Source organism: Eptesicus fuscus, chromosome 6 (genome assembly GCF_027574615.1).
Source record: "Eptesicus fuscus isolate TK198812 chromosome 6, DD_ASM_mEF_20220401, whole genome shotgun sequence".
Classification (NCBI taxonomy): domain Eukaryota; kingdom Metazoa; phylum Chordata; class Mammalia; order Chiroptera; family Vespertilionidae; genus Eptesicus; species Eptesicus fuscus.
In genome coordinates, this window is record NC_072478.1 from 21,870,351 (window position 1) to 21,888,198 (window position 17,848).

The window sequence follows — 17,848 nt, forward strand, 5'->3', positions numbered from 1 at the left end:
CTCATACAACTCAACATAAAAAAACAAACAATTCAGTTAAAAAATGGACAGCTACAGAGGAGACCTGATGCCCCTTTTCCCTGAAAGAATTCAGAGTCAAAAATCCATAAAGGGAAAATAGAACAGGACAGGACGAATACAGTTCAACAACAAGACACCTTCCATTTAAAATTAATTTCATAGATATGAGATGATAATACTAAATGAGAGGTGGAAGAACATGTAGTAAGAGTAGGACCACAGTTGTTTAATGATTACTCACCTTACTAACTACAGATAGGTTTTCTTACAGACCCAGGAAAACAGAAGGACTTCTTACAATGAGATCGGGTCCTGGAGACAAGGTATCCTGGAGCCCGGATCAAGGATGAAACCTATCTGAAGGGAGAGAGCATTCCAGAGCTAATCTTTGTAAGGACAATGAAGGAAGGCAAACCCTGGGAATTCACTACCTTTAAATTTTTTTGCCCCACCCACTAACTCTATGTGAGAGAGTGTTTAAAATTAAATGTTAGGGCAGAATTTCCTGGGGGAGCAACTGCTCTCTCCATACTGCTAGCATGATTGAAATGAATGCTCATGTATTTCTTTCAATAATAAATATATGGTTTAATTTGGCTCAAGTAGTGATAGGCATTCTTGGACCCATTGTATCTGGCATTGTAACCAGACAAACAATGGGTCCGTGCTGGTTGTCACTACATGAGCCAATTAAGCAGAGACGGGGTTGAATCATTTATGATCGTTTGTTCCAATATTGCTGGCAGTATGGGAGAGCAGCAGGTTATCCACAAAAATCTGCTCTGCAGCCCACCATAAGCCAGCTGCTTCTATAGCAAAAGGGCAGTTTACAGATATGCAAAAGGACTAGGGGTCTTCGAAGGGTTTAGTGGTATGCAAGGGCTGGGGTTACATAGGGAAACACCAAAGGGAGTGCCAAAACCAACAGGTAAGCAGGCTGGGGATTTGCAAAGGCCTGCAGGTGTGCAAAAAAAGGCTGGGGGTCCTCAAAGGGCTGGTTGTCTGAGAGTTTAACCAATTGTTATGTAAATTCAGTCCATCTGGTTTCTGTCACAAATCTTTGTTAATCTTTTCATGATGATAGGCAGCTCCAAATGGAGAGGAAGGGCTGCATCTCTAGGGTCAGCTCCAGCCAGGGTAGAATGTGTCTTCTTTAATCAGAATAAAACAATCACGGTTAACAGAGCATGATTACTATTTCTTGCAATACTAGCTGGTTCCCCAACATTCTATTGCTGCCCCGTTTCAGTACCACAATTATGTATTTCAGTTAAATCCAAGCTCTGCTTAACATTTATTAGTTGGCTAATCTAGTAGTTTTAATAGTTCATATGATGAAGAAAAAGAAATATCTAATGCTATTTTCACAAAATTAGTAATCCTAGAGAAATAATTGAAGTCCAAGTGTGTGGGTTCCCTAAGACCTTGAACCAGCTCTTGCTGTTTATTCTGCATAATCTTTACCATCAAGCACTGCCTCATGGGTAATGCTGCCTCCCTTCAGCTTAGCCAGGATGTGATGGCAGTGGTTATGCTAGTTTTTACCAATGTCTGGAAATATCAGATTTGGTAGTCTGCTTAAAGAAACGTGTCTCTATACTATATTGTTTTTCAATTTTAATTGAAAGTCTCACTTGCTCTACTCCAGGCTTATGAGCTAAAGACTAACTTGCAAAACTGTTGTTTTGCTTAAGTTATGATGGACTGAAATTTACATAACAATTGGTTAAACTCTCAGACAACATGTAATACTACAGAGGTTCTTAAACTCCTCCTCCTCCTCCTCCTCCTCCTCCTCCTCCTCCTCTTCCTCCTTCTCTCTTCCTCCTTCTCTTCCTGCTCCTCTTGCTCCTCCTTCTCCTCCCTCTCCTCTTCCTTCTTCTCCTCCTCCTCCTCCTCAAGTATCTTTACCAGCAGAGGAGTGTGAAATCTTCAGTGGCTTGGGGCACTTTGTCACCAGCTTTCAGTTTCTTTGAAGTGTCTGTTTTTTAATATTAAAATACCAGAGGTTTTTGCATACAACTCCATGATATGTTCATATTTGTTTTGACTTTTCAAAATATTTTACATTGTCAGGTAAATTATGTAACTTTCCCTTCCAGTTATTTTTTCCTTCTTCAAATGCTTCTTTTTCAAAATTTATTTTTGAAAACCAGGACACTGCAGCCACTGGGGACAGAGAACTGCTATCACAGCTTCAGAAGAACAAACAACAAGAATCCAGACTTCCCAGCAGATTTCCGTGAGTCAAAGTGCCTAACCCCCTCCCCGCAGGAGCGCAGATAGCGCCAAAGTAACTGATAGACCCGCCCCTCGCCCAAGCTGAGGGGTACAATAAAGAACCCACACAGGGGGTGACAACTCCAGTCTGAGTACTAAATATTTTTTAATTCAACTCTAACTTTATTGTGTGCTACATATAATGTCACCCCATTATTTCTCCAGCCTTATCTTCTACATCTTCCTCCTCCCCCCCCCCCCCCAACCACACACACGCAAACTCAGCTTCAAACAGGCAGGCCTCTTCCACGCCAGGCTCTCCCCTCCCTCAGTGCCTTTGCACAGGCTTTTCCCTCTGCCTGGAACATTCTTCCCCAGATATCTTCATAGCTCTTGCCTCCTCACTTCATTCAGGTCTTTCCCCAAATGTCACTTTCTCAGGGAGGCCTCCCCACCACCCTACTTAGTTTGGCAACCCCACCCCCACCGGCATCCCTCTCCCCGTTCATTAACCTGCTTAGTGTTCCCATACCTGACATTCTCCACAATATTCTCATGTATCGTGTTCATGATCTCCCATGGGGTAGAAGTTTTGCTCTTTTTCACAACTGTACCCCCAGAGCCTAGAACAATGCCTGGGATGCAGCATTTGTTGAGTGAATATGTGACTCTCAGATCTGTGAAAAGGAGGAGGGTGATGCCTACTTCAGCTCAGACAGTGGAAAGATGAACTAAGGGGCAACCTGTGAGACACAAAGGAGAGGCTGTGACCGCAGAGATGCCCAGGATGGGGCTGGGAGACAGTGCCATCACCCACTTGGGATTTTTTAAAGCTGGGCTGAGATTCACAATGATGTGAAATTTACCATTTAAAAGTGAGTAATTCAGTGGCATTCAGCACACTTACATGCTGGGTGATCCCCATCTCCATCAGAACTTCATTCCTTTTTGTGACTGAATACTATTCCATTGTGTGGATGGATCACATTTTGTTCATCCATTCATGTGTCAATGGACCCTGGTTGGTTTCCACCTTTTGGCGATTGGGAATCTCACTGCAATGAACGTAGGTGTACAAGTATTGGTTGGAGTCCTTGCTCTCAGTTATTTTAGGTACTTACCTAAGAGTTGAGTTACTAGGTCATGGGGGAACTCTATTTAACTTTTTAAGGAAGTGACAAAAATGTTGTATACAACTGGTGAAGGGAGTCCCCAATCAGACAGAGTGCTGGGGATGGGTTTACTCTTACTGAAGTCCCTGGCTCTCAGAATACATCACTTCTTTCTGAGACTGGTCATGACCATCAGCACCATTGCCCAAGACCCCAAAAACCTGTGATAAAGGGCGAGGTGCAACTTGGTAAACTGAGGCACAAAGAGAGGTTGACTTGGGTATTCAACCTAAACCCTCTTCCTCCCTCTGCCCACCCCAGCCCACATTTTGGGACTCCCTTGTAGGGTCCCTGGGAGACAGGAGCCCTTTGTCACTGGGCACTCCCAGGAGCCCTTGCAGAATGGGGAAGAAGCTCTGAGCTTCGATAAAGCGACCAAAAAAGTACTGACTGTTATCAGCTCCGTACTGCATAGCTTCCTGTTGGCCGCTGTCAGTTCCTCCACTACCCACCACCTCTCCCCTCCCCCCCTAGTCATCCCCTTCCCCACTGGGGCCTCCCTAAGACTGGGAATATCTTTCCATTTCTTCTTCCTCTAACCACTTCTCATTAGAGACTTAAAACATTTTAAAAGTTCAAAAAGAAAGTTTTACAGCGTCTCAGGTTCAGAAAATCAATTTCCCATGACCAACTCTAGCCAGTTTGGCTCAGTGGATAGAGTATCATCCTATGGACTGAAGGGCCCCGGGTCCAATTTCAGTCAAGGGCACATTCCCAGGTTGCAGGTTCTATCCCCAGTGTGGGGCGTGCAAGGGGCAGCCGATCAATGATTCTCTCTCATCATTGATGTTTCTATCTCTCTTTCCCTCTCCCTTCCTCTCTGAAATCAATAAAAGTATTTTAAAAGAAAATATTTATTTAAAACAATTTCCCATGACCAGCTTTACTTTACTTTATTTATTTATTTTTATTCCTATAAGGACCCCCTTTTAGTCCCCCACCAAGAACTGGAACATGACCCTGCGCTCTCGCTCCACCAGCTCAAATTCTGTTTCCTGTTCTCTCATTCATTTTTTTTATTTGTTCTCTTGCACATCTGTATGCCAAAACCTTGTTTCATTTTCTCTGTGTCTGAGCTTTATGATACTGGTGGCTTTTGTATGGATCTCTGGGGACACTTTGTGTTTGTACATCACTAGTGATTAGATGTTTGTACATCACTAGTGATTAGAATCGAGAAAGGAGTATGTTGTTAAGACTCAGCCATTGGGGGAGGACACCGCCGGCACAGAAGCCATGCAATCTTGAAGAACAGAACTGTTTCAGACTAGGACCCTAGCCTCACAACCACCCAATCTGGTCTCAGACACAAACCGGGACCCTACAGTCACTTGGGTAAAAGACCTGCGACCACAGCTGCAGACTCATGGACACCAAGACTCCAGGCATCCAGGCCTCGGATTTCTGTGAGTCACAGAGCCCATCCCCCTCTCCACCTGCCCTTTGTAGCTGCATAGGAACTGCTAGACCCGCTCTGCTCCAGGCAAGCAGGCCTCCTGTCCACACATGACGGCTGTGCTACCCAATTTGAGTTTGGGTGCACGGACTCGGGGAGTTTGTTCCCCACAGCATGCACTCCCATGACCTGACCCCACGCCCACACAGGGCGGCTGCGCTAACTGAATTTGAGCCTGGCTGTGCAGACACGGGGTGCTTGTTCCCCACAGAAGGCACTCCCATGACCTGACCCCATGCCCACACAGGGCGGCTGCGCTAACTGAATTTGAGCCTGGCTGTGCAGACACGGGGTGCTTGTTCCCCACAGAAGGCACTCCCATGACCTGACCCCATGCCCACACAGGGCGGCTGCGCTAACTGAATTTGAGCCTGGGCCCATGGACACAGAGAATCTGTTTCCCACAGCGCCTTCGTGCAACCAGACTCCAGGCCCACACAAAGTGCCACCTCACTTTGATGCTGGATGAGGGCACATGGAAGTCCCTCTCCTGCAACACAGGATTCAACCTCCCGCTGACACAGTGCGGCTGTGCAACCCGGTCCCCCAAGCAAACCTGGGACCCTCATTCTCCATGTGAGAGACAGCACTGAGCACCAGTGACTTGACTCTGTTTCTCATCGCCTGCGCATGGGATCCCTGATTTCGAGTCCATGCACAATAAGAGACGGTGACTCAAATTCTCGGCACGTGTGCACACAGGAGCCCTGGGACAGGGGATGGAAACACACAAAATGTTAGTGAAGCATAGTAACCTCCATCTTGTGTAAAAACTGCTGTTTGAAATTTTAACCCTGCTATTTTGGCTTCTGTAAACATTTGCTTGCTTAACTAATGGGGAAAAATAAGACTACTCCCATTCCAGAGAGGCCATAAGCTATGCCCCAGACAGAGTTGTCAGTGCTGGCACCAGGCCAGGCCTTGAGATATGGTCTCACGGCCCGTCCCAGCATGCAAGCCTTCTTTCTCAAAAGGTCTGGAAGTCTCGTAGTCTCGTTCCAAATTTGTTAGACAAAAAATAAATAGGGAAGACTTCCACCATGTTGGGGCCCAGAATTTGACAGAGATATTCTACTCTGAGCCCACTAGCACTAGCATAATAAAAAAAACTCCAAATTAATTTGGCTTGTTGATTAAGGGGTCTCCTGTTTTAGTTCACTGATATACAATACAACATTAGAAGGTTCAAATCCCCAGAGTCCTCTCTCTCTTCTTCTTGTGCTCCCTCTATCTCTGTGACCCGCACTCACCCCTGCGTTCCCGTGCTCGCCTCAGAAGCCATGTGACCTTAAGCAGTCATATAGCCCAAGGCTGGACTGGACTGGATTTTAATAGGGAACAGAAGTTCTGGAAAATGACCTTAATTCTGGCCCTGCTGAAGACAAGATTGGACTTTTTCCATGATGAGATGAACAGAGATGGGACCTTGGAGGGGAACCCGCTTAAGTTTACATCATCAATAAAACTTTCTGGAGCGAGAAAAGATGGCGACCGGCAGGAAGGTAGGGAGAGAGAGAGTGTGAGTGAGGAACCCATAGAGGAGAGTGTAGACATGTGGTGTGTGTGTGTGTGTGTGTATAAGCAAGGGTCAGTTAGATTCTGCACGTCTTCCAAGGGGCTGCCTAACCGGGCAGTCCTAGACGGCGGAGCCCTGCGCACAAAGCAGACACTTCTCGGCGGCTGGTGCGGACGCGGAGACCACGCCATCTTGAGAAACAGAGCTGCCTGAGACTCGGATCCTGGCTTCTGACACAAACCAGGACCCTGCAGCCACTGGGGACAGAGAACTGCTATCACAGCTTCAGACCAACAGACAACAAGAATCCAGACTTCCTGGGAGATTTCCGTGAGTCAAAGAGCCTATCCCCCTCCCACAGGTGCGCAGATAGCACCATAGTAACTGATAGACCCGCCCCTCGCCCAAGCTGCAGAGCACCCTCAGCCTCGCAATAGCACCAAAGTAACTGATAGATCCACCCTTCGCCCAAGCTGCAGAGCTTTGCACAGGGACTCGCTCCCTCTTAGGGAATTTGGCGCGCACGGGACAGAAGCAGCTCCCTGTTGGAGAAATCTGTCAGTGCTCACAGAGGGCTCCCCTTCGGGGAATTTGGCTTGTGGGTCACAGCTCCCCCTTTGGGGAATCTTGGATCTTGCACAGAGGGGCTTCCCTCTGGGGAATTTGGCGCACAGGACAGACTCCGCCCCACTTCCGGGACTCTGGGAGAGTGCACAGAGCCAGCTCACCTTCAGGAGTTTAAGAGTGTGCGCCCTAGCCGGTTTGGCTCAGTAGAGAGAGCACACACAGGACACAGCTCCACTTCAGGGAATTTGGCACGCCAGACACAGCTGCCTGGGATCCCTGACTCACAGCGCATTCACACTAAGAGCCAGCGACCCCAATTGTTGGTGCATGTACACAAAGGGACCCTGATTCTCAACGAGAAACCGCACAAGGCAACAGAGACTCTGACACTTGAGTCTTGGTGCAGACACAGGGAAACTCTGACTCCTGGCACATACTAAGGATCTCATTTTCGGCACATACCAACAGTGTGGTACAGACAGGGCCCCTGATTCTAAGTGTGCACACGAGACCACACGGAACACTGGGGACACTGACACTGGGCAAGTCTGGTTCCCACCAACCAAAGGCAGCCACACGTCCTAGTGTCAGAGCACTTCAGTGAAACTCGGGTAGAGCGAAGTCCCCACAGCACACGGCCCAGGTCCACGCAAACAGAAGCTTGAGCTTTCTGGTGATAGCCAGAATGGGGAAACGAAATAACTCACAGAGGAAAGAAAATGTAGAGTCGCCAAGAAAGGAAATTAGTGAAACTGAAGCCTGCAACATGACCGAAAAGGAGTTTAGAGTAATGGTCGTGGAATTTATACATCGGATGGATGAGAAAATCAACAACTTATGCAAGAATCAGGAAGAAATGAAAAGTGATATAGCTACAATCAAAAACACCATGGAAAGTTTCAACAGTAGACTACAAGAAGCAGAGGACCGAATTAGTGAGTTAGAAGATCAGGTACAGAAACAAGCTCAATCTGAACAGCAATTGGAGAAAAAAATTAAAAAGCAGGAGGAAAGCCTAAGGGAGCTTCGGGACAACATGAAACGAAGTAACATGCTTATAATAGGGCTGCCAGAAGGACAAGAAGAGCAGCAGGGATTAGAAAATCTATTTGAAGAAATAATGACAGAAAACTTCCCGGATATGGGAAAGATAAAAGTTACGCAAGTACAGAGAGTCCCAAGCAGGATCAACCCCAAAAGACCCACACCAAGACATGTCATAATTTCAATGGCAAATATAAATGATAAAGAGAGAATCTTAAAGGCGGCAAGAGAGAGACAGAGAGTTACCTACAAAGGAATACCCATCAGATTGTCAAATGATTACTCAACAGAAACACAACAAGCTAGAAGTGAATGGAAGGAGGTATACAAAGTATTGCAAAGCAAAGGACTGAATCCAAGAATACTATATCCAGCAAGACTATCAATCAAAATTGAAGGGGAAATCAGGAGCTTTGCAGACAAAAAAAAGGCTCAGGGAGTTTATCACCACCAAACCAGCAATGCAAGAATTGCTAAAGGGAATACTGTAAAAAGAAGAAATAAACAGGTAAGAAGGAATACAGACACAAAAATAGATATGACTACAAACAAATACCTTTCAGGAATAACTTTAAATGTAAACGGACTAAATGCTCAAATCAAAAGACATCGAGTAGCTGAATGGATAAAAAAACACGACCCATATATATGCTGTCTACAAGAGACCCACCTCAGAACAAGAGACTCACACAGATTGAAAGTGAAGGGATGGAAAAATATCTTTCAGGCAAATGGAAATGAAAAAAAGCTGGGGTAGCAATACTTATATCTGACAAAATAGACCTCAAAGTAAATGCCATAACAAGAGATAAGGAAGGCCACTTCATAATACTAAAGGGAGAAATCCAACAAGAAGAAATAATTCTGGTAAACATATACGCTCCCAATATAGGAGCACCCAAATACATAAAAACACTCCTGGAGGATATCAAGGGAGAGATTAATAGCAATACAATCATAGTAGGAGACTTTAATACCCCACTATCACCATTGGACAAATCCTTTAAACAAAAAATCAGCAAAGAAACAGCAATCCTAAATGACTCACTAGACCAGATGGAATTAATTGACATCTTCAGAATATTTCACCCCAAAGCCACAGAATATACATTCTTCTCCAAAGTGCACATGGGTCATTTTCAAAGATAGACCATATGCTGGGTCACAGGCAAAGTCTCTTCAAATTCAAGAAGATAGAAATTATATCAAGCATCTTCTCAGATCACAGTGGCATAAAACTGGAAATCAACTACAATAAATACAATCCAAAGAAATCAAACACATGGAGACTAAACAGTGTGCTATTAAACAAGGACTGGGTCACCAGAGAGATCAAGGAAGAAATAAAAAACATCATGGCAACAAATGACAATGAAAACACAACAATCCAAAATCTATGGGACACAGCGAAAGCAGTCTTGAGAGGGAAGTTCATAGCTCTACAAGCCTATTGCAAAAAACAAGAAACAATGGTAATAAATTACTTAACCCTACAACTCAAAGAGCTAGAAAAAGAGCAGCAAGAAAAGCCCAGTGTAACCAGAAGGAAGGAAATAACAAAGATCAGAGCGGAGATAAATGACATAGAGACCAAAGAAACAATACAAAAGATCAACAAAACCAAGAGCTGGTTCTTTGAAAGGATAAACAAGATTGATGGACCTCTAGCCAGGCTCACCAAGAAGCAAAGAGAGAGGACCCAAATAAACAAAATCAGAAATGAAAGAGGTGAAATAACAACAGACCCCGCTGAGATACAAAGGATTGTTACAAAATACTACGAACAACTCTATTCCAACAAACTGGACAACCTGGAGGAAATGGACATATTCCTAGAAAAATATAACCTTCCAAAAAGGAAGGTCTGGACAGGGACCCTGATTCTCAACGAGAAACCGCACAAGGCAACAGAGACTCTGACACTTGATCAATCAAGAAGAATCTAAAGAGCTCAATAGGCCAATAACTATGGATGAAATTGAAGCAGTCATCAAAAAGCTTCCGGCAAACAAAAGCCCGGGTCCTGATGGCTTCACAGGAGAGTTTTCCCAAACATTCAAAGAAGAACTAAAACCTATCCTCCTCAGACTATTCCAAAAAATTCAAGTGGAAGGAACACTTCCAAGCTCCTTCTATGAAGCCAGCATCACCCTAATACCAAAACCGGATAAAGACAACACAATGAAAGAGAATTACAGACCAATATCCCTCATGAACATAGATGCCAAAATCCTCAACAAAATTCTAGCAAATCGGCTCCAGCAGCACATTAGAAAGATCATACACCATGACCAAGTAGGATTTATCCCAGGAATGCAAGGATGGTACAATATCTGCAAATCAATAAACGTGATACATCACATAAACAAATTGAGAGATAAAAATCACATAGTCATATCAATTGATGCAGAAAAAGCATTTGACAAAATCCAACACCCTTTCTTGATAAAAACTCTCAACAAGGTGGGAATAGAAGGCTCATACCTCAACATAATAAAAGCTATATATGATAAACCCACAGCAAACATCATACTCAATGGACAAAAACTAAAAACATTTCCCCTAAGAACAGGAACAAGACAGGGATGCCCACTCTCACCACTCCTGTTTGACATAGTACTGGAAGTATTAGCCATTGCAATTAGACAAGAAGAAGAAATAAAAGGCATCCAAATTGGAAAAGAACAAGTAAAGCTGTCTTTATTTGCAGATGACATGATATTGTACATAAAAAATCCGAAAGACTCCGTCAAAAAACTAATAGACTTAATAAATGAATTTGGCAATGTAGCAGGATACAAAATTAACGCCAAGAAATCTATGGCCTTTCTATACACCAATAGTGAACTTACAGATAGAGAGACTAAAAAGGCAATCCCATTTACCATCGCACCAAAAAAATTAAGATACCTAGGAATAAACTTAACTAAGGAGGTAAAAGACCTATACATGGAAAACTACAGGACACTGAAGAAAGAGATAGAGGAAGATGTAAACAGATGGAAGAACATACCATGTTCATGGATTGGTAGAATCAACATCATTAAAATGTCCATACTACCCAAAGCAATCTACAGATTCAATGCACTCCCCATTAAAATACCAATGACATATTTCACAGACCTTGAAAGAACTCTCCAAAAATTCATCTGGAATAAAAAAAGACCCCAAATAGCCACAGCAATCCTGAGAAAGAAGAATAAAGTAGGAGGGATCTCAATACCAGATTTCAAGCTGTATTACAAAGCCACTGTTCTCAAAACAGCCTGGTACTGGCACAAGAACAGACATATAGATCAATGGAACAGAATAGAGAATCCAGATATTGACCCAAACCACTATGCTCAATTAATATTTGACAAAGGAGGCATGAACATACAATGGAGTCAAGACAGTCTCTTCAATAAATGGTGTTGGGAAAATTGGACAGATACATGCAAAAAAATGAAGCTTGATCACCAACTTACACCATACACAAAAATAAACTCAAAATGGATACAGGACTTAAACATAAGACGGGAAACCATAAAAATACTAGAGCAATCCACAGGCAGCAAACTCTCAGACATATGCCAAAAGAAATTCTTCACCGACACTGCCCGTAGGGCAATGGAAGCTAAAGAGAAAATTAACAAATGGAACTACATCAAAATAAAAAGCTTTTTCACAGCAAAAGAAACCATCAACAAAACAACAAGAAGGCCCACTGCATGGGAGAACATATTTGCAAATGGCATCACTGATAAAGATTTAATCTCCAACATCTACAGGCAGCTTATACAACTTAATAAAAGGAAGATAAATGATCCAATAAAAAAATGGGCAACAGACCTAAATAGAATCTTTTCAAAAGAAGACAGAAGGAGGGCCAAGAGACACATGAAAACATGCTCAACATCACTAATTATCCGAGAGATGCAAATCAAAACAACAATGCGGTACCATCTCACACCTGTCAGAATGGCTATCATCAACAAATCAACAAACGACAAGTGTTGGCGAGGATGCGGAGAAAAAGGAACCCTCGTGCACTGCTGGTGGGAATGCAGACTGGTGCAGCCACTGTGGAGAACAGTATGGAGTTTCCTCAAAAAACTGAAAATGGAACTCCCATTTGACCCAGTAATCCCACTCCTGGGAATATATCCGAAGAAACTAGAAACACTAATCAGAAAGGATATATGCACCCCTATGTTCATAGCAGCACAATTCACCATAGCTAAGATTTGGAAACAGCCTAGGTGCCCGTCAGCAGATGAGTGGATTAGAAAATTGTGGTAAATCTACACAATGGAATACTATGCTGCCATAAAAAAGAAGGAATTCTCGTCATTTGCAGCAACCTGGATGGAATTGGAGAACATTATGTTAAGTGAAATAAGCCAGTCAATGAAAGAAAAATACCACATGATCTCACTCATTTATGGATAATAAAGAACATTATAAACTTGAACAAAAAAATAGATACAGAGACAGTAAAGCATCAAACAGACTGTCAAATTACAGGGGGAAGGTTAGGGAGAGGTGGGAAGATAAGAGATCAATCAAAGGACTTGTATGCATGCATATAAGCATAACCAATGGATGCAAAACTCTGGGGGGTGAGGGCATATATGGGAGTGGGGTGGGGGTGGCAATGGTAAGATATGTACACATATAATACCTTAATAAAAAAATAATAATAAAAAATAAAAATAAAACTTTCCACGAAACCCCATCTTCCCCTGGGGCTTTAGCAAATCTTTTCCTTGCAGCACCCCAAGAACTCCACTTCCACTGATAACAATGGGACAACCTGAAATAAAAACTTTTAAACTAAAAACTAGTCATGGAAGGTAGCCAAGTCTTAGACGTGTATCTTCCCTGACAAAGGCCAAGCTTTACCTTCACTGAGCTTGTCTATTGTCTTTTTGCATCTACATAACATACCTTTGCAATGTCAGGGTAACTTCCTTACATCCAGTCCCTCAGAGCACACTCTCCCACCTGGACAGGAGACCACAGAACCCCTCACTGTTATTGTTATCATGTGGATTGTGAACTCTTCACTCTCCTGTACCCACCTCCGTAAAGAGTCTGCGTCTGTTCCTTTTACTTTTTATCCAATCCCAGAGATTTCTGCGCCTGCCTCCCCAATCTACCACCAGTGGATTTCTTGTAATTCTGCCTCTTCCTTTGATTGTAATGTATAAAATAAGGTGCAAAACTGCCATTCTTGGGAGAATTTTTTCAATCTGTTGGGATTTTGCTTCTAGGCAATTGCTGTCAGTTTGGCTCAAATAAACTCATAAAAATTCTCTACAGGTTGGAATGTTTCTTAGGTTGACAGAGGGGAACAGAGTGTGGGGACAGGAGCCAGGGCACCGATGTGGGAGATGATGGGGCTACACCAGGATGGGAGCCAATGAGGAGAAGTGGGAGGATTTGGGGTCTAGTTGAAGTCAGAGCCATCGGGCTTGCTGCCAGGCCCGGTTATAGTGGTGGTGGCGAGATGTTCCTCTTTGGGCCTCCCCCAAGCTTGCAGCAAACATCTCAATGCATTTCCAGTATGTTACCCCAGTTCTGCCTCATCCTGCTGCATGAGGCCAGTGGCAGGCATTGTATTCCCATTCATCAGACAGGAAGACTGAGTTCCAGACAGGTTAGGGCTCAAGGCACATCCCAGGGGTGGAGAAGGCAAAACAATAGATGATTCTGTGAATGGTGTGGGGACACCGCCCTGGGCAGTGGCTCCTCCACCCCCACTCACAGGCTGTATAAGGGCCAGGAGGCCACAGAAGGATGCAGAGCTGCCCAGCCTGACAACACGGAACCACCCTTCCTAGACCATGGGAGGCCCCCACCTCAGCGCCCTTCACGTCCTACGCGGTAAGAATTTGGGGACCCCTCTGGGAGGGGTTAGGGAGCCCCTGGTAGGACCCCTTTGGTGCCTCCATTTCCCAGTCTCCCCACACCACCCCCACCGAGGAGAAATAGGAGGCACCGCTGGCAGCTCTGGGGCCTGACATGGAGGAAGCCCCATGGTTAGGCAGGAGCCTCAGCACATGAGAGAGCAGCTGGCAGTGCCCGGGTACCCCCACGCCCGGGCAGGAACCCCCCGGGTGCTCTAAGGGTCTGTTTCCCACCCCCAGAGGGATCTCCAAGCTCCTTCCAGATCCACTTGGGAAGCTGCTCCCTAAGAGGGGAAACTGGAGCCGGTGGAAGAGAGGGGGCGAGTGAGTGCTGTGACCCCCTCAGGAAGTCACTCTTAACAGAGGGCAGAGAGGGGGCTAGGGAGCTAATGGGGGGGGGGGAGATACTTCCACAAGGGGGTGACGCCCACACATCTCCATCGTGTGGCAGGGGAAGCCCAGAGACCCCCCTCTTATGCGCCCCCAGACCCAGCTGGGACTCAGCTGTGCGTTGAAGGGCTTTGCTGCTGTGGGTTGAACCTGAGCTCTGCTGTGACTTCCCCCTGGCCTCCCTTCCCGCCCCACCCAGGGTGGCTCTAATGGTTATCAGGTTATCAGGGCAGCTCGTTGCCTGGGCAACCGGGCAACAAAGAGAGTTAAGAAATGACATTTGGGGTGCCACTCAGAACTTCCCCGGGCCTCAGGGATGGGGCTCCCTGTGCGGGCCCAGGGTGCCAGGCATGAGCTGGTTTTTTGTTAGTTTGTTTGTTTTTTATCAAGGTGAGGTGTAATTTACACAGCATGTAATTGGCCTGTTGTATGATTACAATTAGATCATTTTTAGGAAATTTGCCCAGTCCCTGTGGAGCTCACCTGCAGGGGGCGATGTGTCAGGGGCCAAGTCACAGAGCCCTTGATCCTCACTTTCCAGGTCTGTGAAATGGGGCAGAGCAAGACTGGTCTCCACTTTACAGGCTTGTGTTAAGGGTTGAGTGAGTCCTGGTTCACAGTAAGAATTAAGTAAACATTATTATTGTTGTTGTTGTTAATGTTACTATTATTATTATTTCACTGGAGGGTCTGGGGGATGGGCTGTGGGGGGGGAGCCTTAGCAGGAGGAGCCAGGACAGAATGACTGCCCCACCCCTGCCACAGGGGCCCCAGGCAGGAATCGGACTGCCCAGGGCTCAGCTAGGGGAATGCAACCCAGATGGGACTGGGAGCAGGGGACCAGCCACCCTCTCCAGGCTCCTGTTTGGGGGACTTCCTGGGCCCCAGGTGGGGGTCTGGCCCAGCAGCTTCTGTGGTGGGTCAGTTAAGCCCAGCTCAGCACAAAGAGCCCCCTCCCTGCAGGGTCTGGGGAACTTGACCCCTCACTTCCATCTTTCCCAGCCCCCTCTTCACCAGATTATCCATAAGCCTTTTCTGGGCTCTGAGCCTCAGTTTGTCCATCTGCAGAGTGGACATAAACAGAGCCTCTGTCTCCTAGGGCAGTTGTGAGCATTGAAGTTGCTACAAATCAGCCCAGGACCCGCCCTGCCAGGGAAGGTCATTTTGTGGTCTGTCCTACAAAGAGGAAGAGGGTTTGCACCAAAGGGAGAGCTAACCAAACCCTGTGGCCAGAGAGGAGGAAGACAGGAAGTCCAGACTCAGTTTACCGCATCTGCGCGGCCTCAGGGAGGGTGTGGGGGACTTTGCCCTCTGCTGGCCTGAGGGGTATCAAGTTTGGAAACTCGAACTGAGTGCTCAGGGGACACTCCAGTCTGCACCCTCCACAGCTCCTCAAGTTGTGCTCACACTGACAGACCCCAAAATTCCCCTGGGAGCCCCTCCATGGGGGACTGGGAGCCCTGAGTTATCCCTTCATTTGGCCCAGGAAGTGACTCACTCCTGCCCTGGCCCCATCCCTCCACCTGCTGCCCCCCATCTGGTCTCCCTGGATTATCTGGGTCTGGGCTGCCTCCCCAGCATCTCTAGACCAGCAGGGACTGGATGGATCCAGCAAGCCTTCCCCACACCCCACTGCTGCCCAGGCCCTGCCCGCCCTCACTCCTCCCATCTTCCCTCCCTCCCTTCCCCTTCTGTTTCTCTATCTGACTCTCAATCTCCCTATCTCTCCTTTTAATCTCTGGCATCTGTGTCTCTCCCTTTCTAGGAGTTTCCTATTTCTCTGTCCATCTCTCTAGATCACTGTCTTCTTAACTCTGCCTCTGTTTCTCTCTCCATTTCTGTGTTTTCTCTCTCTCTCTCTCTCTCTCTCTCTCTCTCTCTCTCTCTCTCTCTCTCTCTCTCTCTCTCCCTCTCCCTCTCCCTTTCCCTCTCCCTCTCCTTTTCCTCCTCCTCTTTATTTTCTCTCCATCTCTGCCTCCTTGTCTGTCTCTCTGATGTATGGGTCCTCATATCTAGATCCTCTTCTAACTTAAGGAGAACCTCCAGGACATGCCCTGGGATGGGGTGCCCCTGAGCAGCAGGAAGAGCAGGACTGGGGACCCATGTAGCTCCACCCCTAACATGAGCCCCCAGCATCGTCCTCTGTGCAGGGAGTCAGGGAGTGAAATGTCACCACTGGGTCCCAAGCTGGTCCTTGTGGCTGACAGATGTGGGTGCAGTGTGCTTGCACCTGTGTCCCTGAGGAAAGGTGTGGGCCGGAGCACCTTGGATTTGGGAGATCTGAGAGGACACCTGGCCCAACCCCTTCATTGTTACATAAAGAAATGACGGCAGTAAGCACTCTGACACACCAGGCAGTACTGTGTGCTTAACTCTCACACTCTAGGAAAGGGCCCCCTCTTCATCCCCATTCTACAGAAGGGGAAACTGAGGCACTGAGGCACCTGACCAAGGTCTGGGAGTAGAACCAAGGCCACCTGGCTCCAGTATGTCTCCTGAACTGCTGCCCACAGGTCAGCAGAAGCCAAGACCCCTGCCAGCTCAGGCCCTTCCCCATCCTTCAGTTCCTGAAAGCCCCCCTCAGGCGATGGGTGCAGTCTCTCTGGCCAGGGGCATTGGAGGCCAGGGAGGTGCCACCTGCCACTCTCTCCTTGAGTAATGGACAGAGCCCGAGCCTGGGAGGGGTGAGCAGCCCCTTCCCTCAGATGTGTCTCGCTTCCCTGTTCTGTGCCCCCCTGACCCCCATCTCTCTGTTCCAGGGCTGTGTGTCTTGCTGATTCTGTTGGAAGATGGACCCCAGAGCACCAGGGGTGAGTCTGCTGAGAGTAACTCAGTCCACAGGAGAGTCCCATCCCCCACCTGCACCTCTCAGCCCAGGCAGGAGAAAGGCCTGTTGCAGGGGAAGCTCAGGGTTGCCCCTCCCAATACCCCTCCCAGCCTCTGGCTCAGCCTCATCTTCTGACCATGGTCTCTGTCCCACAGCCTCTGCCTGTCCCCAGCCGTGCCCTCCAGACTCCTCATGTGTCGGTGGCACTGCCTGTCGCTGTAACCCAGGATTCCAATCTTCATCTGGGGAGATCAACGTCAACCCCGGGGAGACTTGTGAAGGTACAGAGGCTTGGGGTGATGGAGGGCTACATGGAGAGGGAATGGGGGTTGGTGGCCTCAGCCTTTGTTCTCAGACCATCATGAAGGACAGAGAAAAGAGAAAGAAAAAGATATGAAAGTGGAAAATAAGAAGTGAATAAACATGGCTTTGTACAGAGGGAGGAGCTGGGTCTCTAGGAGCCTGGAATCTGTGCCTCAGTTTACCCTTCCAGGACCAGGGAGGGGGATGCAGAGCTTTCACCCACCCACCACTTCAGCACTTGCTCCTGGATCCAAATCCAGGTGACAGACAGAAAGCTGAGCAGAGCAGAGCCGATTGGGTGGGTTTCAGGAATGGCTTGCTCCAGCCACAGCAGTGTTGCCTGAGTCTAATTATTTCCTAAAAGACACTGATTGAGCATCAGGCTCCATGCTGGGTATGGGACCAGGCTCTCTGCCCTGAGGGCACTCATGGCTTTGGGAG

The 17,848-nt window shown here is 46.8% G+C and overlaps 1 protein-coding gene across 1 annotated transcript in view; it reads left to right on the top strand.

Annotated features, from left to right (window-relative positions):
- Nucleotides 1-13,824: 13,824 nt before the first annotated feature.
- The window catches only part of LOC114229663 (adhesion G protein-coupled receptor E2-like), a 37,591-nt gene continuing 33,567 nt past the window's right edge, over nucleotides 13,825-17,848 (top strand). The window contains exons 1-3 of the mRNA XM_054718332.1: nucleotides 13,825-13,864; nucleotides 17,037-17,087; nucleotides 17,260-17,385. Coding sequence (XP_054574307.1) covers nucleotides 13,825-13,864; nucleotides 17,037-17,087; nucleotides 17,260-17,385 — 217 coding nt within the window. The remainder of the gene's footprint in view (nucleotides 13,865-17,036; nucleotides 17,088-17,259; nucleotides 17,386-17,848) is intronic.